The sequence below is a fragment of the Triturus cristatus genome, chromosome 2_1 (genome assembly GCF_964204655.1).
Source record: "Triturus cristatus chromosome 2_1, aTriCri1.1, whole genome shotgun sequence".
In the NCBI taxonomy this organism is placed as follows: domain Eukaryota; kingdom Metazoa; phylum Chordata; class Amphibia; order Caudata; family Salamandridae; genus Triturus; species Triturus cristatus.
The window spans coordinates 211588993-211613564 of NC_140581.1; the positions used below are offsets into that span (position 1 = coordinate 211588993).

The 24572-nt window shown below is 44.9% G+C and overlaps 1 protein-coding gene across 2 annotated transcripts in view; it reads left to right on the forward strand.

Moving 5' to 3' along the window:
• Positions 1–24572, forward strand: part of RAB27B (RAB27B, member RAS oncogene family) — a 692526-nt gene that overhangs the window by 617276 nt on the left and 50678 nt on the right. For both annotated transcript variants that reach the window (XM_085629967.1, XM_085629974.1), the window contains one exon: positions 13368–13471. In XM_085629967.1, coding sequence (XP_085486093.1) covers positions 13368–13471 — 104 coding nt within the window. The remainder of the gene's footprint in view (positions 1–13367; positions 13472–24572) is intronic.

A 24572-nucleotide genomic window follows, 5' to 3' on the forward strand; every position in this document is an offset into this window, starting at 1 on the left:
CGACACAAAGCTGGAGAACAAAAATTGATGCATCTCTCTTATGGTTTATGAAGACAAGCTTCTGAGAAATGAGATTAAAACAAGGAATAGTGATACAAATATTGCCAAACAAGTTGAGTTATTAATAGGCGGTAGTGGTCCATGGCAGTAGTTCTTAATATTTTGACTTCTGTGGACCCCTACTTAATCATCGTTGGAATCCAGGGATCCCAGCACCAAATCATTATTAGAAACCAGGGACCCCACAAAGTCATTATTGGTATCTGGGGATTCAGACCTAAACGATTTCGATGATTTGAACCTCAAGACAATACACAAAAATATAGAGAGAGCATTCATCAAATAAATACACAAATGAAGACCTATTTTATTTAATTCATAAGCAAATATAAAAAAATATATATATATTGCTTTTATTGGGAAGGTTGGAGCTTTTCTAAATTAGATTGAGACCAACCATCTGTCATACTATATTCTGTTTGACTGCTCCCACAAATTAATCTGAGTTTAGCCCCCAATTTCAAATTCCTTCACATTTATAGAACAGTTTAAATTTTTCAGTTTTACAATTTTCTTCGTTATTTATTATATACCCCTTATTTATCTGTTAATATTATTTCATTTTCTAAGCTGTCGCAGACCCCCTGAGTAGGTGTTGCACAGGTTAAGAATCACTAGTCTGTGCCACTTTAATGATGTCTATGCACCCAACATCACTTTGCAATATGGTGTAAAATGTTGTATAATGTATGGAACATGCATCAATAAACAAAGAGGACAAAGGAGCAAAATTATAGTACAGTTTATTTATATGATGCTAGGCATAATGTCATTCCAGAGTTTGTGTCGATTCAGGGTATAACGAAAACCAGAGTGTGCACACCCATCTTCTCCTTGCTTGTCAGTGCTTGTAAAAGCAGTCCAGGTCTGTAGCACCATAATTGCAGAAACTTGCATGAGCAGCCACTGTGCGGTAAGTCTCAAATAATTTGTTCAGGTCTATAGAGAGCCGCCATGTTGTGTTTACATGTATTGCACACAAGTTACTATGTGCTGTCACGGTTTGTGTGAAAGACTGAGTAATTGCAAAAATTTGCCTGAAATCTGTTTTACAATTGTGTTAAGACATAAGCAAACTCAACGTTGGAAATTGTTCTATCAAACGTCTCAATGTCGTAAATACTAGAACATGTTCTAGTTACGAAGGCAAACGGGCCAAATGTATTGCATGCCCATCAAAGCTAGGCCTGCATGTGTGTGCATGTACCGCACATCCGTGCTATAAGGCAAGAGATATTTACTGGAAAAGTTTACTTGAAAACTGAACGTGCCACTATCCGTAATGTTGGAGATGTCTGGGACAGTTTTCCTTAAAAGAATTTGACTTATGTAGACCTTCGAATGTTATGAAATGTCGTGTGCCAAAGGGGATGAACGTAGTTGAGCTGGAAACGGATCCAGTCAAAGGTCCAAAAAGTCCCTCAAGGAGGGAGGAACTGATATCATTAAAGAAGGAAAAATCCATTGTTTTAAAAAGTAGAATGGTGCAAAGAAGTGAAGAGCCTTAGTTATTCTTCGGTTGTGGCTGAAAGCTGATTGACCATTTACAAAATAGAATTTTGTTAAAGTTTTGATAGAATGAAAAGAGGAACAGAAAAATAGCAAATCATCAATAGTAGTTACACATTGGTTGGATAGTGATGAAGAGAAATCCTATGAAAGCTTGTGCTTTTCTAAAGGAATACAAGTAGTTCAGTATCGTGGCTTAGGCTCACTCCACAGGTTGAAGTTATATAATTTAAAAGCTTTCCTTTTGTCTTCTTATGTGGTCTGTAGCTCCTCCTCTGTTATGTGAAGGAATATGTTGAATTGCCTTGAAAGAGAAAAATCTTTTCTTCTCCTCTTAAGTAGAATTGTGCCCAGACACGAGGTGTTCCAATTCAGGATTCCATTTACCATCTTGGTGTTTCTGTATGCAAACTTTCAGTTGCCATTTGTGCTCCCTATTTAGCTTAAATTGCAAGGTCAATAAAAAAGATGGATAGAAATATACAGTTACATTTCATCATGAGTCCAAATGGGAATAATGTATTGATCTACGCCTTTGATAGTATTTTACTTGTATATTGTTCTATTGAATGGCCTCATTCTTTAGTTTCCTAGATTTACTAAAAAAAAGAGATGGGCTTCCTGACTTCAGTAAAGGGAATAGTACCTTTGAGTGAGCTCACCCGACTAGTTTACTATTGTGTTTCATGAACCCTTACTCTTCGTACACTTGCCCTGCTATGGCTGCCTGCTCCGTATAGATTATTCCTAAAGGGCATAAGAAATGGTTACCTTTGTGTGTGATCTTTTGTCTTCACTGCAACATACGTGTGTTTCTTTCACTAACTGCTATCATGAATTCGTATTACACTCCATTTAGCTTTTCTTTTATTAAAAATTTGGAAATTGGATGATCCAGCAGAGTACTTTTTCAGTTGTTTTATATCTCTATTAACTTTATTTTTTCACTTTATTGTTATCCTTGGTATCTTAATGAGTTGAAGAGCTCACTGAGTTTGGTAAACAATTCCGCACTGCCATGATGGTTGTTAAGGCCATATTGTACTTACACAGATCGCTACTATTTATTAATCCCTTCCAATTTGTTTTGCAGGAATAGTTTAAACTGTCTTGTTGTTTTAATTGTATTTATACGTTTTTCATTTTGTTGCCCTAAAGTGCATCTACAGCACAATCTAATGTTATCGCTCCAAAAGTTAGATCTATAAAATCGATAAAAATTTTTATTTGAAATCTATTTAATGTATCCTTTATTTCTTTACATATATTGCTACATGCTCTATTCTCCTTTCTCTGATCCACCTTTGCTCGGACTTTGATGGAGTTAAATGTTTGAATACGGTTTGTGACAAAAAAATACCTTGTATGGTGACATACCTGTACCCCTGTCCTGAGTGCCCAACTGCAGTGATGTCCGGATTGCTTGTGCTGATTTTTGTTGTCATGGGCGATCACGGGTCATGTGTGTGCGTGCCTTGACCTAGGTCTGTCTCACAGATTGCAGTTTTGTTGTGCCGGGAGGGGCTTCCAAAGCGCTACCCTCAGTGCTGAAAGTGTACTGCCTTTGCCAGGAGTTAAGCAGCACGAGCACATTGGTGGCAGCATACCGTGTAGTGATCAATTGAAGTGAGCAAGTCTTTTTACCTGTGTCACTGGAGTGAGACATACAGGCTCGCTCGTGTAAAATTCCACTGCAGTGTGCCTAATGTACTCTTGGCCTACATCAAGTTAGTGTTGTTGTGTGTATGTTGTATGCATTCGCTGGGTGCACATGTCTGTGAATGGTACAATACATGGAAGATGCTGGGTTCTATTTTGGGAGAGACTGGGCTAACAGGAGAGGCATGAGGAGGACAAGGAATCTCCCACCGCAACAGATTTGTGATTACTGCATTCCTGTGACCTGGGTAGGACACACGGGTGACAGATGGAGCCAGACTCTTCAGTATACCTCTTTGAGGGACAGAAAGGAAAGAGGCATGGGCACATCTCCGGATGATAAGAGAATGGGGATTCTCCAATTAACATACAGAGAGAATCTTGATTTCATTAAAGACAACGGAGGCTAACATAATGCAATAACATTTTATTTCTTCCCCACATGCAGCCCTTCAAAGGATATGTGTAACACCATGAATAAAACATTCCATTAAGAACTTTAAAACAACATATAATGGCATGGCAACTTGGCATCATCCTCTTAGAGCTGCAGCGAAAACTGAAAATTGCTCATTTGACGTCATTCACCTCTAATTGCACTTGATAAGGAGAAGAGTTTTACAGTGACAAATTCCCTGCAAAAAAATACAAAGAAGCAGGTGATACCAACTGGTCAAGAGTTTAGCATGACAGATTTGTTACTATAAAAATATATAATAAATACTGATAAACATTTAATATATAAAGAAATATATACTCGACCCAATACGTTTTCCCTTTACCCACCTGGGTGCGGTGGGTGGGATAATGTTAGCCTCTGTTGTCTTCAATGAAATCAAGATTTTATGGCAGGACCAGAGGCTTCAGATTATACTTATCTCTTCCATTTTATTGCTCATCAACCTTAACAGTAAAACACAGTAAAGACTACAAATCCCATGAGTCTTTATCAAAACAAACCATCATAGAGGCAGTCCCATATAAACAGAGTCCAAGAACAGCACTTCCTCTTTCTTCGCTGCTCAGCAGCCAGATAAGTGCTTTTCCTTTGTCTCTGTTTATATAGTTAGAGTTTGAGGAATTCAATTGATTATTTTATGGGGCTTACTTGTTTACGAGCGCTTGCTGGTATGGTTTCCTTTGTTCCCATACAGAAGCTCTCTGCGCCGCGGGGGCAGCTTAGTGCTCTGCGCTCGTAGTTCTGTCAGCCCTAGTTGGGCCCCCTCACGTGAGCGAGCGACTCCCAGGCATTGCGGGAGGTCGTCTTTCAGCTGCCGTCGCCCAGCTCCTCGTGACTGCAGCCTTGTGTTCAGCTGTGAGGCTGCCGGTTCTATCCCGCAGAGTGCCAGACCCACTGGTATTATTGGCAGTTCAGCGGTCCGGCTGAGTTCCTTTCTCGGCCGGTGGTGCTTCACTTCGGGTTTTTCCCCCCTCCTGCGCGGTGCATCGCTCACCCCGATAGATATCGTGACGTGCGCGCTCTTGCCGTCAAGGAAAGGGAGACCTACTCATCTTCCCGGCTCTCCACGATAACTGTTTCCCGCTGTGTAGCAGAGGTCGTTTATCGCGCCCGGGTGTGCCTTTCACAGTCGCTTCGCCTAATTAGCTCCCGCAGTTCTGTGCTACGGTTAATTAGCCCCTGCTGTGTGGCTTTCCTCACGGAGCCTAGGGCTTACTTGCCTATTTCCCTTCACTCATTAGCTCCAGCAGTGCGGTTTCTCCCGCGGAGATTGGTAACCTTTCAGTGTGCTCAACAAGCAGTGGCACAAACAATTTCGGGTACAGCTCATTTGTTTTATTCCTTCCCATTGGCCAGTTGTTTCAGCCTGATTATGGCAGGTGCATTTAATGCCTGCGAACAAGAGGAAGACAACCAGTCGCTACTCCCCATTCATTTGGGGTTGGTGGATGCGATAGATGCATCACTTGAAAGGGCTGTCTCCTCGGCCCTTGAGCCTTTAAGCTGCCGTATCATCGAACTCACAGTCCGGCGCAGGGTGGTTTCCTCTACTGAGGTCGACTGGTCGGGGCTGTTCCTCCCCCTCCGGGTGCGCCTTCCAAGGGTAAGGGCAAGGTGAAAGCCCAGGGTAATCCTACTGGGTACCTCACCTCGCCCGACGCATTTGAGAGACTGCGCCAGGCTTTCCTCAAGAGACGTCTGGATACCGCAGAATGGCCTGAGGATTCTCAACTGGAGGGAACCCCCTGACGGCGATTGCTGCCACCCTGAGGGGGCAGACGGAGATACCGGGGACTATTCCGAGGCTCCAAATGAGGAGTCAGAGGAGGAACCGGGTCCCAGCAGACCCTGGCGCCCCAGAAAGGGGCGCGAAGACAGCCCGGTTGGAGGTACCTCAGGACTGGGTTGATATCTCAGGTTTACTGAACCCGGAGGATATCTATCACCCCCGCTCTGCGGAGTGGATTCCTGCACCCTTGGTGGCGTTCTGTGTGGCCTGCCGGATTCGGAAGCCCATGGTCCAGGAGGTCCGAGGCCGCTTAAGGTGTGAATACCCTCGGCCGTCCCTCCCATGTAAGGTGACGTGTACCCCCGATTATTGACGCCAAGATGGCCACCTTCCTTGGCAAGTTCGTTAAGGACTCTAAGAAGGGTCTGGACCGATCCTGGCGTTCATGCCAGGATAAGGTTCTAGACATTCTAGGCCCACTTAGTAAAATCATGGACTTGGAGGAGGGTGCCAAAGAAATGGGGCATATGATAGATCCCGAGATCCTCTCGGGCTGGGCGCAGCGAGCCCTTTGCTTTCTTGGCAACGCCAATTGTGCTTTATCCACCGAGCCGAAATGCTCCTTGCTCATAAAAATTGAACCACGATAGGATGAGCTGGCTTCCACGGAGGCCGGAGCAGTAGCCAATGGGGGTCTCTTCGGTGATCCCTTTATCACATAATAACATTTCTCCGAAGAGTAGGCCATTCGGGTCACCCTGAGTATTCTTGTTAGCAAGGTCTCACGGTTTGGGATTTATTCTCATTAGAATTGCTCTCCAACGTTCAACAGTTAGCCCTGCATTGGCCTTACATTGGCTCCCCCCCCCCCCTGAGGAGTTCAACGTCCACAGGGCTGCCCTTGAGGGAGGCTTCCTCTGCCAAGTCTAGGATTCTAGCAAGTGGTCCTAGGGTATCCAGTAGTTTGCCTTGGCTCTGTTTAGGGCAGTGTTCCAACCCTTTTATAGGATGCTTTCCTGTTTTGAATAGAAATGTCAGCAAATTCGGGTCTAAATTAGGTGTTATCCCTGATTTATTGTCTAGTAAGGGTCTGGGGCATTCTGTCCCCATTAGATTTCGGGTGTCTTTTTCAAGAAGCTTATGGATTCAGAACTTAATAAAAATCACCATGTGGTCCATGGGCCACCAGTCTGATCCTCTTGGGTGTGTAATAAGAGTAGGATTAAACATCTCCACATCTTCAGGGTCTTTGTTCTGATCAAGGAGGTCATTATCTAGGGTTTCCAAGGGATCAAAGACTTCTTCGTCCACCTCATTTTCCAAATTCATTGATATGGCATACTCCTCATCAGTTAAGAAAAACTGCTGTCTTTTGTGCCTCGCAGGTCACTCAATCCTCTTGTGCCATGAGGGACACCTGCTCTGCTTGTGCCAATAAGGCTGCTCTTTCCAGTTGTGCTGCTGTGGACACCCAGGTCATCCATAGCGCACCGGCTACCCAGGAATTGATCCCATTCTTTTGTAGCGCACCGGCTACCATGAAGCTCATCACACCGTTTCCTTTCTTAGGTAAAGGGGTTTCTTCCTTTGAGAGAATGAACGAATCCTTCTCAGTGGGGTTATCCCTTTTCCTTTTGTTAAAAACCTCTTCCGCAGCCTCTTTTAAGGAGGATTTAAATTGTCTTTAAAAATAACTTTTCATTGAGGGGTGTATCTTCACCCTCCCGCATCCCATTCTCATTCTCTGACATGTCTAAATCATTTCTTCTTTTTTTTTTTCTTTCCAATAGGTATTAAATTAATCTCCTTGTTTTCACAGTGTTGAGTAGCGGTTTGCAGTCTGCTTTAATGTGCCGTTATACTCTCGCACTGTGTGTTTGTGTGTGTTGTCATGGCAACACACATGTAGGGTCTCATATTTTTTGGTCCTTTCTCCATTCTTTTGATCTTTTTCTTCCCTTTCGGTGCATCATCGCATGTGGGAGGGGCTGGCCCGGTCTACCTCTATCTCAAGGGCTCGTTTTACATTGTAAATTGGGCAGAGTTGTGTAGTTAATCTTTCAGACTCCGTCCCATATAACCTCCCTCTATGCCCACTGCAGTTGAAGGAGAGCAATATGGCGAGCGCTGTGAATAAACTTGTAAATGGGACAGAGTGGTGTAATTAGTTTTTCCGACTCCATCCCATGTTGACGTCCTATATGCTCACAGCTAGGGAGCGGCTGAAAAGGGAGCGGGCGGGGTCGTGTTATTCATCTTTCCAACTCCATCCCATGTTGACGCCTTGTATGCCCGCGGCTAGCGAGCAGTCGAAAAAGGAGCTGGCAGCGAGCGCTGAAAGACTGAGAGGGATCCAGTACAGGCTGTGGCAAGCGATGTCTACGGCCTGGCTTTGGAAATCCCGTCGAGACCAGCACTATGCCTCCGCTTTCCCACGCTCTTGCGCAGCCTGATCACTATAAGTGAAGTGCTGGTTAACTATATTACGTATTCTGTTTGCTAGTTGGCATTAAACTAAAAACCTCAACCGGAAACTGGAAGGGTGGACATATCATAGACAGCACTTCCCTTTGTTAGTTATTAGTGAGAGGCTATAGATTAGATCTTCTAAGGTAGTAAAATATACAATATGCATATAAACCTTAAGACTCATTGGGGTACCACCTGCCTGTTGTCTAAGCTAAACTGTTAGGTAGCAAAATCAATCAAAGATTATACCATATTTATCATTTAAAATTCAGTGTCAAAGAAAGCTATACTTAACTGTAGAGGAGCAGCGAATAAAAGAGGATAATGCCCTAGTTACCATGACGTTCTATATTGTTTTAAAGTTCTTAGTGGAAGGGCTGCATGTGGGGCAGCAATAACAGGTTATTGCATAATGGTAGCCTCCGGTCCTGTAAATTAAATCATAAAGATCAGGAGTGAGGTCCTGGGGTGATCTTTTGATGCACATTACCATGGCTCACATCCAGGTGTGAGACTCTAGTCACTACCATGGTCTGTGTTGTGGGGCTGTCTGATTTGGAGTCACTTTTACTGTGATAGACTGTTTTCTGGAGAAAGGACAAAGCAGAGGACAGAGCATTTTAAAAAGTAGACCTCAGCACAAAACTTCAAAGACTCGGACCACAAATCACCTTTGTTTCTGGAAATGGACTATAAGAAGAGAGATCAAGGCCCCCAAAATTCAACTGTCAAGCAGCCAGTGCTGCTGTGAGAGGAGGAGAATCTCTGCAAGACTTCTGCCTTTGTTCAGGGTTGGAGTCTAAGGCCTGCCAGTCTTTCAGCTGGGTGAAGGGATATCACCCGGTGACCTATAAGATCACCTGTCCCTGGAGCCTGGACCACCACTGCCAGTCCACTTGCCAAGACAAATGAGGCCTGAGAGGAAGATGAGAGCGCTGGAGGGAGCAAGGTCCAGTTGGGGGATGCTGACAGGTGGATTTCCCATAGCAAAGTGTTAGTAGACGGCTGCTGCACATATCTGGTGAGGGGGTTCTCCATGGGAATAAATTACAAAACTATTTAGTCCACAATAATACCATTTTATTGGATCTGCAGTGTATTTCAGCCAAGAGTATTGCTTCAATTCATGCTCTACACATCCCTTACGATCCATCAGTCAAAACATTTTAGTATCTATAAATATCGCTTGTATACTGCATGTTTTATACTGCATTATAGAAAATATTTATCAAATAAATAAAAAACAAATTGATCTGGATATAAAATGTCCAAATCCACACTGTCCTTGTGGCTTAGTTATTTGATATCAAGGTTTCCACTTTTATATTTCAATAGGTGGTCCAACCTGTTTGGTTGCACAACAAACAGTCCTTAACCCCTTCCCTGCGGGGGTAATTGCCCCGCGGTGCGGGGGCCGCGGGGCCGCTGTGCTCGTGACATGCTCAGCTCATCACGACTCACAGTGGAGCTGTGCTCATGAAGAGCTGAGCTCGTCAGGACCCCGCCCACTCATTAATTCCCCCGGCACAGGTGGGGAATTAATCGCGCGTGGGCGGGCCGCGGCAGTTATGACAAGCTCAGCATGAGCACATCTCCACTGTGACTCATGACGAGCTGAGCTCGTCATGAGCACTGAATGGGTTAAGGTGTATGAGTGTCCTCAGAAAATGGTCATGTAATATCCTCCAGGTTTATGTTCCTATGTTTATGTTGGTGTGCTCATATTATCAGGTGTTGACTAGTTCAGGCCAATGAGTAAAGGCCTCCTCTAGACCACAATAAGGCCAATTCCCAATATATTCACTGTTGCCAGGACAGGTGTCCCTAATGTCGCTGGAATAGCTGCATGTTGCACATAAGTTGTTGTAGAATGCACACAGGAGTGGGGCAATCCCTCACTTGGGCAGGGCGCTACCGGAGAAAATTGCCAAGAGATGCCCCTTAAGGTATTAGCCATGCTAGAAGTCGCTTAAGTTAGCTGTGGCCATCTTCACTGCCGTGCCATTTGTACAATTGCCAAGAGATGCCCCTTAAGGTATTAGCCATGCTAGAAGTCGCTTAAGTTAGCTGTGGCCATCTTCACTGCCGTGCCATTTGTACTGTCGCTTATGTGCAGTGTGTAAGTCGGCAACCCAGTATGCCTGAGGAGCCGCAGTGAATTTAATAACCCTGGGCAGAGTTCGCAGAGTTGCGCTACACGAAACTCCGCTAATGGAAAAAAGAAAATCCGCTACGCAGAGCTCCACAAGCGGCGGAGTGCGATAGAAATATGTGGTTTGCGGTGATTGCACAGTGCTGGATGCTTGTCCGCACTGTGCAATCATTGCAAACGGCGCCATGCACAGCGCAAGCTTTCCTTTTCTGCCGCTCAAGTAGATTTTTACTCGAGCTGCAGCTTTCTTAACGCCAGGAGGTGGATTTTACTCGCTCGCGCTCGCCTACTTGACCTTTGCGAACGAGGAAAAAAACTCTGCTCCGCTGTGCAAAGCACAATTTTTCGGATCTCCACGTGCACCGCATAACGCGGAGTGCAGAAAACTCCGCAAGCGGATTTCAGCACCCGGGGTTAGAATTTAACCATGTCGATCGAGCGTCATCAGTCTGCAGTGTTTAAGATGCCAACCCTGTATGCTGCAGGAAGCCGTCAACTTAACTGCCTGATCACGACGTCTCCTATGTGCGGTGTATAAGTCGGCGACCCCATATGCTAGAGGGAGGCGCCATGAAGAGGGACCTGCTGCTGTGCCTATCAGGCCATCGCCCGAGTGCAGAGCTGGTGTGGTGGCCCTGTATGCCTGAGGGGCCAACCCAAAAAAACAAGGATCCTAGTCTGGTTGATGCCATCTCCTCGAGGAGAGCCTGATCACTGACTGAGGATCGGAACCAGGAGCCTTCAAGTCCCCCTGCCTTCACTTGTGGAGTAGACCAAAGGAAACTTATTTTCTTATCAGAGGAGCCCTGAGGTCACCCAGCCACGGCCTCAGCGGAGCTGCGCATGTGATACTCACTGAAGAAAGCTGCTGCACCCGGAAGAGAGGCACTCCCGGAGACTCCGGTCGGACAGTCCTAGCTGGTGCGGGTAAGACTGATCTAAGGGCCGAAAGATTCTGGGAGAACTAGTCTGCCACATACCGCTTTGGCACTGAAACACTTGACTTTCCTCACAGATTTAAATTGGGACTCCTGAGACTTGGATTACTAGTGGGGTCTAACCTGAATTTCGCCTATAGTGAATGGCACTACCATCAGTGAGAGGAGCCTACCTAATTAACAATAGAGCCCTGACCTCAGGGGGCTATGTGTATTGTTTAGTTATGCCGTATTTCACGTTCTATTGGTATATAAATACTTTTGTCATAAGACTGGACATTCATTTATTGCTGCTATTGAACGTACGTTGGGTTGTGAGGCTGTGTTCACCCCCCTGTATCTACCACAGTGCCAGAGAAGCCTTGGACGGCTAGACCCGCGCTACCACAGAGTTAAATGCTGAAGGGTTACTTGGCCCAGTTGCACAGGATCCATAGTAAGTCAGCCTGTGGCGTAGCGAAAGTTTAAGTGGCCCCCCTGCAATGTACACAGAGGGGCCCCCACTCCGGATTTAATACGGAGCGCTCAGGTTTAAGTACTGTGCTGAGGGGGCCCCCTGCAGCTTGGGGGCCCCCGCACTACGGGGGATGCGGGGGCCTGGTTCACGCCCCTGAAGTCAGTCTAAGGACACCAGGAGTAAAAGGCCTCAACCCCAACGGTTGGGCACAGCAACTCCTGCTTGCCCCGTGATCCTCTGAGAGGGGTTCTGACAAATGCTAACATGGAATTTTATTTAGATGGGCTGCACATTTTACTAATATTTTATCTGGAAGTAGAGGTATTTAGAATTTGCATCTACTTTGACTCAATGCTGACTGTCCTTTATCAATTAGTAGGTATATTTAACACGGTTGGAATTATGACAAGATTCATAAAGTTGGGACATCGACAATATTACATTTTATAGGCAAGATGTTTTTGCCAAATGCTCGTTCTTTACTGGTTTAACTACATCCTTGTTTCCACCAAAACCATCAGTGGTTTAATAACTACCCGCACATCATTATATGTGCCTGTGTTTTTCTCAAAGTGGATTTTATAACGAAGTGCTATTACGAACTAATGGTGGGAGTGAACACACAAGTGTTTTATTGTCAGTAAATTAGACTATTCTGCATAAATCGGTAAGCAATCGGCAGATCACATGTTCAGCTTCACATTCGAGCAGAGTATCCATCATTATTAGACGTAATTCTACGGGTTGGTTTAGTCTCATGACTTGGGTTGTTATCTGTTGCATATAAATAACCTATATTTAACTGAAAGCCCTTTCTTGAAAAATTGAACTGTAAAATCTGTGGCCTCATAAATTACAGGATGTATATAATTTGCCTTAAAACATATTCATCTTTAAAACAACGTTAATCACATATTGATATGAAGCATGTTTAAAGTGCCTAAATAATATCCATATCAAAAATGCTAAATTCTGAGGATTCTGCCAAGGAGTAATATGTATGCCAGTGCCCCTTCTTGTGATGCTAAATGGGATTTAGAACTTGTTGTCTGAAATATTAGCTCAGGTCTAGTGTAATCTCAGACACTCTCGGTATCTCTTAAAAATGATTTTAGCCCTTACAAGAACTAGCAATCCGCCTTAGCCTACATTTGAGGACTTTTCATGTTGGATTGCAGGGATATGACACGAGTGGAATGACCTTGAGGAAAATTCTATTTGAGTGAGAAAGATAGAAAGCAGTATGTGTATGTGGATGCTTGGCAATGCATGCCAGTATGTCCATATAACGCAATAAACTATCTTGTGCCGCTTTTCAACATGGAATGCAAGAGTGTTCACTTACAGCTTTGCAAGTCAGGAAAAAAGTTACAGAATTTAAATGAAAAAATAAAATGATTGAATGATTTGTAAGTTATGTATCGTTGGCTATCCAGTGCCCCAAAACGCGTTAGCTGAAACTTAAACTTTAAGAACATGAAGACAATACCATAGTAGTGAAACTGTCACCAGAACATTTAAGATGCCTGGCTTCCTCCTATGTTAACTGGTAGAACTTGTTTCATCGCGAGATATCCACCGAAAAGCCTACATTTGAAATACTATGGTACAACCTTTTTGCCATGGACTGTAATGTTGCTGCCAAATTAACTTTGTGGGCTTGGGCGTGAATTCAGTATCCAGCTGAAGATCAGACAGATGGATAAGTGCCCACTGGATGACATAGTGCCCAATATAAATAGATGATATAGTCACTCAGCTAGACAAAGTTTTTTTTAAATGGCTTTCAAATTTCATTTTATGTTCAGTTTATAGTGAAAATTAAATTAATGTTTTGTCCTTCCTCTGTTTTGAGTTATTGAGCTATAAACATGGCATGCACATTTAAGTTTCTGAAATGCTGTGTGTGGTTAACACGTTTTCTTTTTCTCCAGGTTTCGAAGTCTTACCACTGCGTTTTTCAGAGATGCCATGGGATTTTTATTAATGTTTGACCTCACCAGTCAACAAAGCTTCTTAAATGTCAGAAACTGGATGAGTAAGTGACATAGAAACACTTGTTTGTACAACATGAAAGGTCCTATTTACGAAAGACTTGTCAGTGATATTAAATATTTTGAAAAAGTCCTTTTTAATTGAATTCAATCATAAATGGATTATGTTGCTTGCTGCTGTCGCATAGATTTTTATTTCCCAACACACAACGAGTATGTAATGTGTGCTTCAAGAATAGCTTGCAGGCTGGTTCTGTCTGCTTTGAGCTTTCATTGTGGTTACTCATACAGCCTTTTGCATTCCATACCACCAGAAAGCCGGTATATTTCTTCTGCTATATTCTTCATTTTAGATGTTAGCTCTTGGAAAAATACACAGTTCCATGTTGGAATTTACGGTGTAAGAAAATATTTTCGAAATTTAGACTGCCAAAATTACAGGCATAGATAAACATCTACTGCCATAATGTATGCCTGTACTTGTCTAAGCGCCAGTCAAGTTTACTCACTGTTAATTTGCAACTCTGATTCCATTCCTAACACACGGGGGCAAGAGAGGGAGAGCAAGTTTTGATAGTGAATTTAAGTGAAGGTTGGAATTTTTGTGGATAGATAATGATGTAAGTTAGAGATTTCAGTACTCATCTGGGGGTCGGGTTTAAAAGATGTTTTTGCAGTCCGGTTTCACATGCTCAATTAAGCCCTCTTTATTTTGCATATCTAAAATGAATGAGAGTTAGAGTCGGTCTTGCCAGGATTGCAACCAGCTACCTGCAAGTTTCATTCAGATCTATAAGGCTGTTATTTCTGAAGATTTCTAATCGCGTCCTGATTCACAGACTCGGGACTTGTCGAAATTCATCATCGTATATGCTGCTTTCAGTGGTGTAAATTCTTCCAATCTAGTAAGATTTCCATCGCCATAAAATTCGCAGCTATTCACAAATGCTCTGCAGGTAGTTTCCGACCCTGGAGCTCGTACAGTTAAGTATCTTTCCATGGTTTATAAGCCTTTGCTCATTATGTAAAATCGAATATCATTCACTATTTCTCTAAGTACTGCAAGTCTTTGCTTTTTCGCATTAACCTTTCTGAAATATGACTAATTGTTTCTTCTAACGTTTCTTCTCTCTGACCCTCCGACTATACTTTCATGTCTTTGTTTTTGCTACTCAAACTGAACATTCACTGTAGCTGTGGTTGGTCAAAGTTCTTGTTTTCCACGTAAATATAGAGTCCCTCAGTGTTCCATATTCTACTCTATCCTGCATACAGTTTCTTTTCAGCTGCTATTATTCCTTTAAGTGAAAGTTTTACCTTTGTGCCAAGCATGGTTTTTAAAGTGTTATGAAAATACAGCAATATGAATATTACATTAACTGATTTGACTAAATAGGCTTTCAATGCTTTGCAAAAAGATATCCCGTCTGGATTCATGGTGCTTTACTGTAGTAGTGTTCATTTAGTTTGCTTAGGGTTGTCTGTCTACAACAATAAGCACCTAACTGGGAAGAGTAGATCGATTGTTTTTTTTTTTTTTTTTTTTTTTTTTTTTTTTTTTTTTTAAATAGTCATTCTGTTGTGGGAACCCGCCTTTTATCGTGAAAGATCCAGTTGCTAATGCGATTGAGGGAGAGACAGGGGATTAGGAATTCTATATGGTGTGGCCTTCAGTTGACTAATGCTGTGGTGTATTAATTAACTTTCCTTTTTATTTTGTGCTTGATGACTATTGATTTTGAGGGAGATTTGTCTATTGACAAAGTCCAATAAAAATATTTGATACATAAAAATATTTTTTGAAGACACGTACTAATACGGTGCAATGCTGGTCCTTCATCCATAAAGAGAATCACCAATTCACTGGGCTGCCACTCAGCCCAAGACCTTTTTTATATCCGTGAGATAGAGAAATCTCAGCGGTCCCTCGACATATTTTGCACAGAGGTCCCCAGTATTTTGTATTAATTTAGCAGAGTCAATCAATCAATCAGGGAATTGTAAGAGCGCTACTCACCCATGAGGGTCTCAAGGCGCTGAGGGGGGTCCGCAGATCTGTTTAGCCGAAGAGCCAGGTCTTGAGGGTCTTCCTGAAGGTGTTCAGGGAGGGGGCGCGCCTGATGTCTACCGGTAGCTCTTTCCAGGTCTTGGCTGCAATGTGAGAGAAGGATCTTCCACTTGCTCTGGCTCTGTGGATGCGCAGGGTTTCGGCCAGTACAAGGTTGGAAGATCGTAGGTTTCTTTTGGGTACGTGAAAGTTGATTCTGTCGTTGAGGTATTGTGTTGTGTAGGCATTTGTAGGGGTGAGTTAGGATTTTAAAAGTGACTCTTTTCTCCACAGGGAGCCAGTGGAGACTTCGTAGGTGTTGGCTGATGTGTTCGTGTCAGGGGATGCCGAGGACGAGTCTGTCGGCAGTGTTCTGCATTGTCTGGAGTTTGCGAAGTAGGGAATTGTTGATGCCGGCGTAGAGTGTGTTTCAATAGTCCAGTCTGCTGGTGATTGCGTCGGTGGCTGTCTTCCTTGACTCAGGGGGGATCCACTTGAAGGTCTTACGGAGGGTGTTGAAGCAGCTGGAGGGGACGGCACTGACCTGTCAGTGAGTGATGAGTCGAGTACGATGCTGAGGTTCTTGGCGTGGTCTGAGGGGGTAGGTGAGCTTCTGAGGGCAGTCGGCCACCGGGTGCTGTCCCATGCAGAAGGTGTGTTACCGAGGACTAGGTCTTCTGTCCTCTGCGTTGAGCTTCAGGCAGCTGTTGGTAATTTAGACTGCGACATCGAGCATTACTTTCTGGAAGTTGAGTTTGGCAGTGGTGGGGTCTTTGGTGAGGGAGAGGATGAGGTGGGTGTTGTCGGCGTAGAATACGATGTTGAGGCCGTGTTGTTGAACGATGGCTGCGAGGGGGGCTATGTAGATGTTGAAGAGGGTTGGGCTCAGGAATGAACCCTGTGGGACTCCGCAGGTGATTTTAGTGGGGTCGGAGAGGAAGGGTGGGAGTCTGATCCTTTGGCTTCTTCTGGTGAGAAATGATCGGATCCAGTCCAGGGCTGTTCCTTGTATGCCTGCCTCGTGTAGTCTGGCGACTAGTGTGCGGTGGGAGACTGTGTCGAAGGCCGCTGATGGGTCGAGTACCATGAGGGCTGCAGAATGGCCATGGTCCAGAAGGGTGTGGATGTAGTCGGTGGCGGGGCGTAGGGCGGTCTCTGTACTGTGGTTGCTTCAGAATCCGGATTGGGACAGGTCGAGGACGGCGCTCTCCAATGAATCGTGTCAGTTTCAAGTTGACTGTTTTCTCTGCAACTTTGGCTGAGAAGGGGAGGAGCGAGATGGGCTGATAGTTCTTGAGGTCGGTAGGGTCAGCTGTGGTCTTCTTGATCAGGGGTCTGGCTTCTGCGGAATAAGTTGTTCGCATGAATTGTGAACCTTCCCCGGCCCAGACACCTCCTCGAGACCCTATAGACGGGTTTCAAGACAGAACATTAGAAAACAAACACTTGAAGAATAAGACTGGAGAACAGAGTTCTGGAGGTCCAAAGCAGACTAAATTAAACAAAGACCGTCTCTTGGCCGGAGTCACAACCAAACTGTTAAGATATGTGAAATACCTATTTGGGCGCATCTTGTCCATTTCCGCATTACCACTAGGAGTTGACCTGCTTATATCCTATAAGGCAGTATACAGACCTGAGGCATAATACGTGTATTCTGACCCTGGAATTCTATGCCCCCATCGTCATTAGATTCGATCCAACTTCCACTAGAAATAATACTGATCAAGGAACAAGATATAGTACTCTATCCCCTGGCGGCATTCTATGTTCTGGGAAGATTCCCTCATTGTTTCCACTTCTGGCCTTATTGGAATGTGAGCTTTCCATTCAAGATCGCAAATCCCTTTTTTTGACGAGGCATAAAGCCAATCTATGTTGTCATGTTATTGCAGTTCATTATATGTAATTTTGGTTCTTCGCCTATGTAATACCAATATCGCCCTGAGGAAGGAAGATTCCGAAACGCGCGTCGGCGCAATTGTGTATTTATTGGCGTAATTGTATGTTTGTATGGTTGTTTCTGTATTATTGATTTTTGTATGCAATTATTCTTCTGTACTATTGTCATTTCTTGTATGTTTTTTGTTTATTACATTGCTTCATCAACCTTAGTTTGAACTATAGCTAATGATGTATAGATTTGTATTTATGAAAAAATGATTTATTCAAAAAAAAGAAATGTATCCATTAATTTATATATATTTTTATTAATAAAACAAAAATAGATAATATTTTACCTTTCTGTGGTTCATGAGGGGTTATCTTGTCACAGGGGTCTTTTTCTCTTTGTATTTTGGACTGACTTCTGCGTGCTTCCAGTCATCTGGGAAGGTGCCTGTTTTGAACGTGGTGTTGATGGTGCGTTGTAGTTCGGGTGCGATGGCGGCCGCGGCTCTGTGGTAGATGTGAGGGGGGGCAGGGGTTGGTGGGGCCCCCGAGTGGATGCTTTTCATGGTCGAGGCGGTGTCTTCGGCCGTGATTGGTGTCCAGTTGGAGATGGTGGGCTGGCTGGTGTTTCTGGGGGGTGGGGGGCCGTCTGTGGCGCCTGGTGGATGGTCGATGAATTTGTTGTAGAGGATTTTAATCTTGAGGTGGAAATAGGTTCCAAGCTTGTCACAGAGGTCTTGGGATGGGGTGATGTCTGTGGCTTCGCTGCGTGGGTTGGTCAATTCTTGAATTACACTGAAAAGTTCATTGGAGTTGGTGGAGTTTACCAGGATTTTGTTGTGGATGAAGTTCCTCTTGGTGGCTCTGATCTGGTTGTCCGTCATGGCGTCCTTGTTGGTGGTGTGGTTTTCAGTTGTCTTGGTGTTTCTCAAGTTCTTCTCCAGGCGTCTGCAGGTGCGTCTGGCTTCTTGGAGAGCGGTGGTGAGCCAGGCGGCTTTCGTGGGGCGTTGTCTGTTGGGGTTGCGTAGTGGGGCGAGCTAGTCAGCTCAGTTGGAGATCCAGGTGTGGAGTTCTCTGGCTGCGTCGTTTGCGTCAGGTGCCCAGGTGTGGTTGTCTCAGATGACGGTGGAGTTAAATTGCTCATCGGTAACCTTGCTCCAGTTCCTTAGTGGTGGGTGTGTGGCTGGTCTGGGTGCTTTGGGTTTGTTGATGGCAAAGTGTACGCAGTGGTGGTCGTTCCATGGCTGCTGCGTTGTGTGGCTGAATTTGTCACCGTTTCCTGCTGCGGAAGATGGGGTCGAGTGTGTGTCCTACTCTGTTGGTTGGTGTGTTGACGAGTTGTTTAAGTCCGATGCTGGAGAGGTTGTCTCGAAGGTTAGTGGAGTTGGGGTCGCTGGGGTTGTCGAGATGAAAGTTCAGGTCTCCAATGAGTATGTAGTTTGTTGAGGCGATGGTGTGGGGTGCAATGAAGTTGGTGGTGGCGAAGGGTGTTCGAGGGCCCGGGGGGTCTGTAGACGAGGGTTCCTCGCAGCGTGGCTTTGGGGGTAGACTGGATCTGGAAGTGCAGGTGTTCGGCAGAGGAGAAGCTTTTGCTGGATGAGGCGGAGGGTGCTCTTGTGGACGATGGCGAGGCCCTCTCCTGGATGGTTGGGGCGGTCTTTCCTCTGGATCTTGCATCTATCTGGAATGGCGGCGCTGAAGTCAGCAGCGTAGGATGCGCTGGTCCAGGTTTCTGTGATGAAGGCGATGTCGGGCGAGAGCGAGTCGAGTAGGTTCCAGATTTCCATGGCGTGTTTGTGTATGGAGCGTACGTTGAGGAGGATGCATTTTAGGGCATCGGCGGTGTTGGAGGCCGGGGTGGCGGTGAGAGTCTGACGGCAGTGGAGGCAGGAGAACTGGCTATGGGTCGTCTTTGGTGAGGCCTGTTGGCATTCTCTAAGTCTTCCAGGGTTTAGTGCGAGGAGGGTGGTGGTGGTGTAGCGATGGATAGTGGGAGGTCCAGGGTTCCTGGCTCTGGCCGCGGTTGGGTCGCTGACTGGCGCAGACGAGCTTGCCTTTGGCACGCTGCTGGCGTGACATCGGCGCGACCGCGCAGTGGCTGCCATTAAGTTGGGGAGGTGGGAGGAAGGAGAGGCTGGGAAGCGGATGCGGGGGAATTCTAGGGGGGGGGGGGAATTCCTGGCGGTAAGGGGCCACAGGGGCAGCAGCGGCAAAAGGCAAAAACACCAGGCAGGCATGAAAAAATAAATCAGTGGTGGAATTAGAGCAAGACACAGATGGGCACAATAACAGTGGCACAACAGGGAAAATTTAAGAAGAAAAAAAGACTATTGTCTGAGTGCTTGAAACATATTATCCAGCTGCAGTTAAGCAAATAAAGAGTCTTGAAACAGGTGAAATGTATGAAAATTGCTTCTCTTCTGAAATTCCATAAATATGTAGGTTTCAGACATTGCATAGTCCAAAATAACTTGGCTGTAAAACTAAACAGTAATGTCTTCTAAGCTGGATTTCTATAGAGGGGCTTATTCCCTGATGTAGTATCCAAAAGATTACTTTCTTAAACTAAAATCCGAATGTTATAACTAGAACATTAAGGTGATGTTAATGCAAACAAGAATGCTTTCTTAAATTTGTTTGTTGAAGACATGGTAAGTCAGAAAAGTAGATCTCTTAAAGGTACTGCTAAAAAGCTAAGTGCTGAGATGTTCATGACTATTGTCAATGAAGTTATCAAAACGGAAAGCAAGGCAAATGTTGGTTTTCAAAGCTTCATGGACCTAATCATACAGAGGCTGTCAACGAGCTACTTTTAGGATATCGTGAAAGATGAATTGTTCTTGCCAATTTGGTATGAAGTACACATATTATATTAGGCACCAGCAATGTATCTTACAATTGCTTTTGTTCTCTTAAGATTGGGGAGAATAAAGTGTACTCTGAGAAATTCAGCTGACCCATTTTCATTGGAGACAGATATTGTCCAGCTAGATGTACCCTGCACACTGTTTTCTTCCCATAGATAGACAATTATTGTAGTTTTAGTGGGCTCTGATTGGGTACTATGTCGGGTGTAAGATGCTGGCTGTGTTCAAATGCATCCTCATGATTGTGGAAGCTCCTTCATATACACCCTGCTTCTGTTGGGAATTTAAATGCAGAAATGCTGGATTTAGAGTCCTATATGCCCTCACTCTTTTTACATTGCCTCACAAAGGGCACTTCAGATCAGTTATTTACTTAGTAACGTGTGTTTAGCACCACCATGTTTTTTTACGGGCACTAGAAAAAGAACTGATATTCCCTGTTGTGGAGTGCTTTGAAGTGGTAAGCACTGCCACCTCTTTTCTACATAGTATGACCTCCTGGTTTGTGCATTTAGGTCCTTAAGCAGTGCAGCATTCCATACCTCTCTGTGAGATGCTTAATTCTATGAAGACTATCCTAGAAAAGTCTGGTGTTTCATCAGATAACCTGTGTTTTCACAAAAACAACGTTTCCTAGAGCTGTAGGTGACTCGAAGTGTCATTCTTTAGGCTCTGCAGGGAGGAACAAGATGTGCTCTGTATCATGTCCTTTCCTCCCTGTTGCATAAATTCTGACTGAAAAATAGAACTGTGTATTAGGACGACAGGACATCAGAATGTAGTGACTGAGTCTCTCCACGTTAGTACCTGTCTGCTCAAGCCTGGCTAGCTCACTTAGCCTCATCTCAACTCCTAACGTTCCCAGAGTATCTGGTGATTTCGGCAACCTCGAACATGACCCTCTAGTCCCTAAGGGAACTGTGGAAACATATCCTCCCCTTTCGTTACTCATGCATGCCCATAGTAAACATAAAAAAAGACAGAGTACACAATACATTTATTGGAACTATCATAATCTATTATGAAGCATATGTGCTGCAATCATTAGGTAGATTCAACTAAAAGTAATTAGCATTACTAACCGACTGTATAGGACAGACATCCCTACAATGGCAAATTATATATCTGTTTAGGTCTACAACTGTATGATCACAGGGATATATTTGAGATCGGTTATTGGCCTGGGACCCTATACCTGGTGCATGTAGTTAGGTGGTCCGCATCATCAGTGTAAACCTAGTTTAATAGCATTACTAGAAATTAAGGGCTGCATGTAAGGCACTTCTGTTGTACCAGAAGAGTAATCTCCGCTGGAATTCTCCTCTCTGGCCCCCAGGGGACGGGACACAGTTCATAAGAGAAATCTATTGTGCTGGAGATGCAGCGGTACAAATGTATTATGCCTAAACATTAAAGAGCTGTTGCTGAACCAGTTAAGCAAACAGTACACTATATTATGTATTCCAAGCAACCTTGCATAAATAAGATGTGTAGACTAAATCCCAAGAAGAGTCCCCGAACAACAAACAACATGTACAGCGTATTCTCAAAATACTATCGCAAAAACAAATGTGTTGAATGTGGCTATGCAGAGCGAGCGCAGGCAGCTTAAAACATCTAAAACGCAAACCTAAGGGAGAACCAATGTGGGCCCCGAAGAGAGATCACTACAGCCCTTCCTAAGGCGTTATTAGGCAGCTACCTAAGGTGCCACCAGCAGAGGAGTAACATATTGGCCTCACTACTGCATTTAACAAAAAAGGTTAAATGTAGCTCTTAATCCAAAGGCAGGAGAATAAATACATTTTGATTTGACTAAGGCTGCCAAAAATGTGCCATATGATGTGGCAGTTACTGAATAATAGTGGTAGGAGGCTCAACTACCCATCTCATTCTACGCTTTCTCACTGCAATTCTTCCATCATAGAGCTCACCCATGAACAAGGCTCCAGATAATATTTTCAAATGGGATATTGTACTTCCTCCTTTTGTTAGATTTATTTGAATGAACACTTTGGGAGTTGAAAGTTATCATTCCAGAAATATTTTTTTTTTAATAAACTTTTTATTGTATATAAAGTTTGGCACAAGCTTAGCATACAGTACATAAAAACAGTATATCCAGACATCTGTGTTTTTTCAGTCAACGGCACAGACTTTACAGGTGTCGCAACTGTGGACCACTTCCCATCCCTCAAATTCCAGCCTCTCCATCACTCCCGTCTTCAGAATCCCCCTCCGCCCGCATCTCAGGAGGCTCGCAGATATATCCCCTGAATTTGTTCCATGCCCCCATACTCTGCTCCACTTCTTCGGACATCCTCGATGGATGAAAACTGCCCTCTCGGCCATCATAGCCGTGTCTAGATCTCCACACCATGCAGCGAGCGTTGGTGATTCTATCGCGCTCCATTTCTGTGCGATGTTGCGCTTCGCTACCAGTATCCGTAGCGTGGCCCATTCCTGCAGTGGGCGCGTGAGGTCGTTTGGTTCCCACATATTTAGCAAGCATCTCCTGGGTTCCGGCGTCAATGACGCCTCCACCGCCTGTGATATGGTCCTCATTACTTTTACCCAGTATTCCCTGATCTGAGCACACTCCCACACCGTATGAAAGAATGTGCCTACCTCCCCACAACGTCTCAAGCAGTATGGGTGCGGCGCCGACCCTATTGTGTGAAGAGTTTGTCTCGTGTAGTAGGTTCTGTGTAAGATTTTAAGCTGTACTAATTTCAGTTTGGAGGGTATTCCCACCTCCCGCGGTGATGCCAACGCCTCCCGCCATTCAAATTAATCGAAGTCGCCCAAATCCCGGGACCACCTCTCCCTGAGCGCTACATGTGGGTCGGGTAAATTATTTACTAATTTACGGTAGGTAAAGGAGGTCGCCCGCTTCGGCATGTGGTCTGTCAGCAGCCTATCCTCCAGGGGGGTGGCCTCCGGAACCTTTAGTGCCGGACGGCAAGACCGCCTGCAATGCATGTTTGATTTGCAGGTATCAAAAGTTCTGATGGTGCCAAGTCATACTGCGTTCGAAGGCGCTCAAAGGGTATCCCCTTCCCCTTGTGCCATAAGTCCCCCACCGTGGATATACCAATTGCATCCCATTTGTCAAATCCTTTGCACTGTTTTAGGCCGCCCAAACGTTGTGTATCCCATAAAGGGGTTAATTGGGTTATCGTTCCTTTCCAGCCCAGTTTGGCGTGTGCCTCATACCATAGGTCGACCGTCTGTTTGGTGGGTCCAATCACCGCCGGTGATCGCCTTCTATTATATAGTGCAGACATCATGCCCTCATTCCCTAGCCCATGCCTGTCTGCCTTGAAAGCGGGATCTGCCTGCGGGCGTGTATCCATTGGTTGATTACTTTCAATTGGGCCGCCCAATAATATAGTTTTATGTCGGGGAGTGCAATGCCGCCATCGTACCACCCTTTAGTCAATTTACGCTGCGCTATGCTTGCCGGTTTGTTCCCCCATAACAGTCTGGAGACCTGGGTCGCTATCTTTTTGAACTAATCAGCTGGCACAGGGTAAGGTGTATTTTCCAAGGCGTACAGGAACCGAGGCAGCGCCATCATTTTAAATAGCGCCGCCTTCCCTAGCAGTGTCAAAGGCAATGTCCCCCTGTGAGTTGCATCCCTCTTTAAGCGCTCCAGGGGGGGCAATAGATTTCTTTTTAGAAAGTCACCCGGATCAGCCGTGACATACATACCCAGATACTTAAAGGCGTCACCAGTGATCTGCAGAGGACAGTCCCTTGAGAGTTGTGGTGGTGGGCCCCGAAGCACAAAGAGTACCGACTTGGACCAGTTTATTGTATATCCAGACGCTCGACCGAACTGGTCACATATATTCAGTAGCACTAGAATGGATTGCCTGGGTGAAGTCAAATACAATAGGACATCGTCCACGTATAATGAGATGCGGTCTTCCCAGCTGTCCGTCCACCTAAGACCCCGGATCATTGGCTCCCATCTGACCCATGCCGCTAACGGCTCCAGGATAAGGGCAAATAACAGTGACAAGGGGCAGCCCTGACGCGTGCCCCGAGACAGCGGGAAGTCATGGGATATGTGACCATTCGCAGTCACGTGCGCCAGTGGTTTTGTATATAAGAGACGCACCCATGCGCAGAACTTTGGGCCAAAGCCCAAGTGTGTCAGCACAGCGAACAAGAAAGGCCATTCCACCATATCAAACGCCATACGGGCATCCAGCGATAAAAGAACGGCTGGCTCTTGAAGATATGGTATGCGGGCTATCACTCCGTGCAGGCGCCTCAGGTTCAGTGCCGTATTTCTATTGGGCATAAAGCTGGACTGGTCCGGGTTAATTAAGG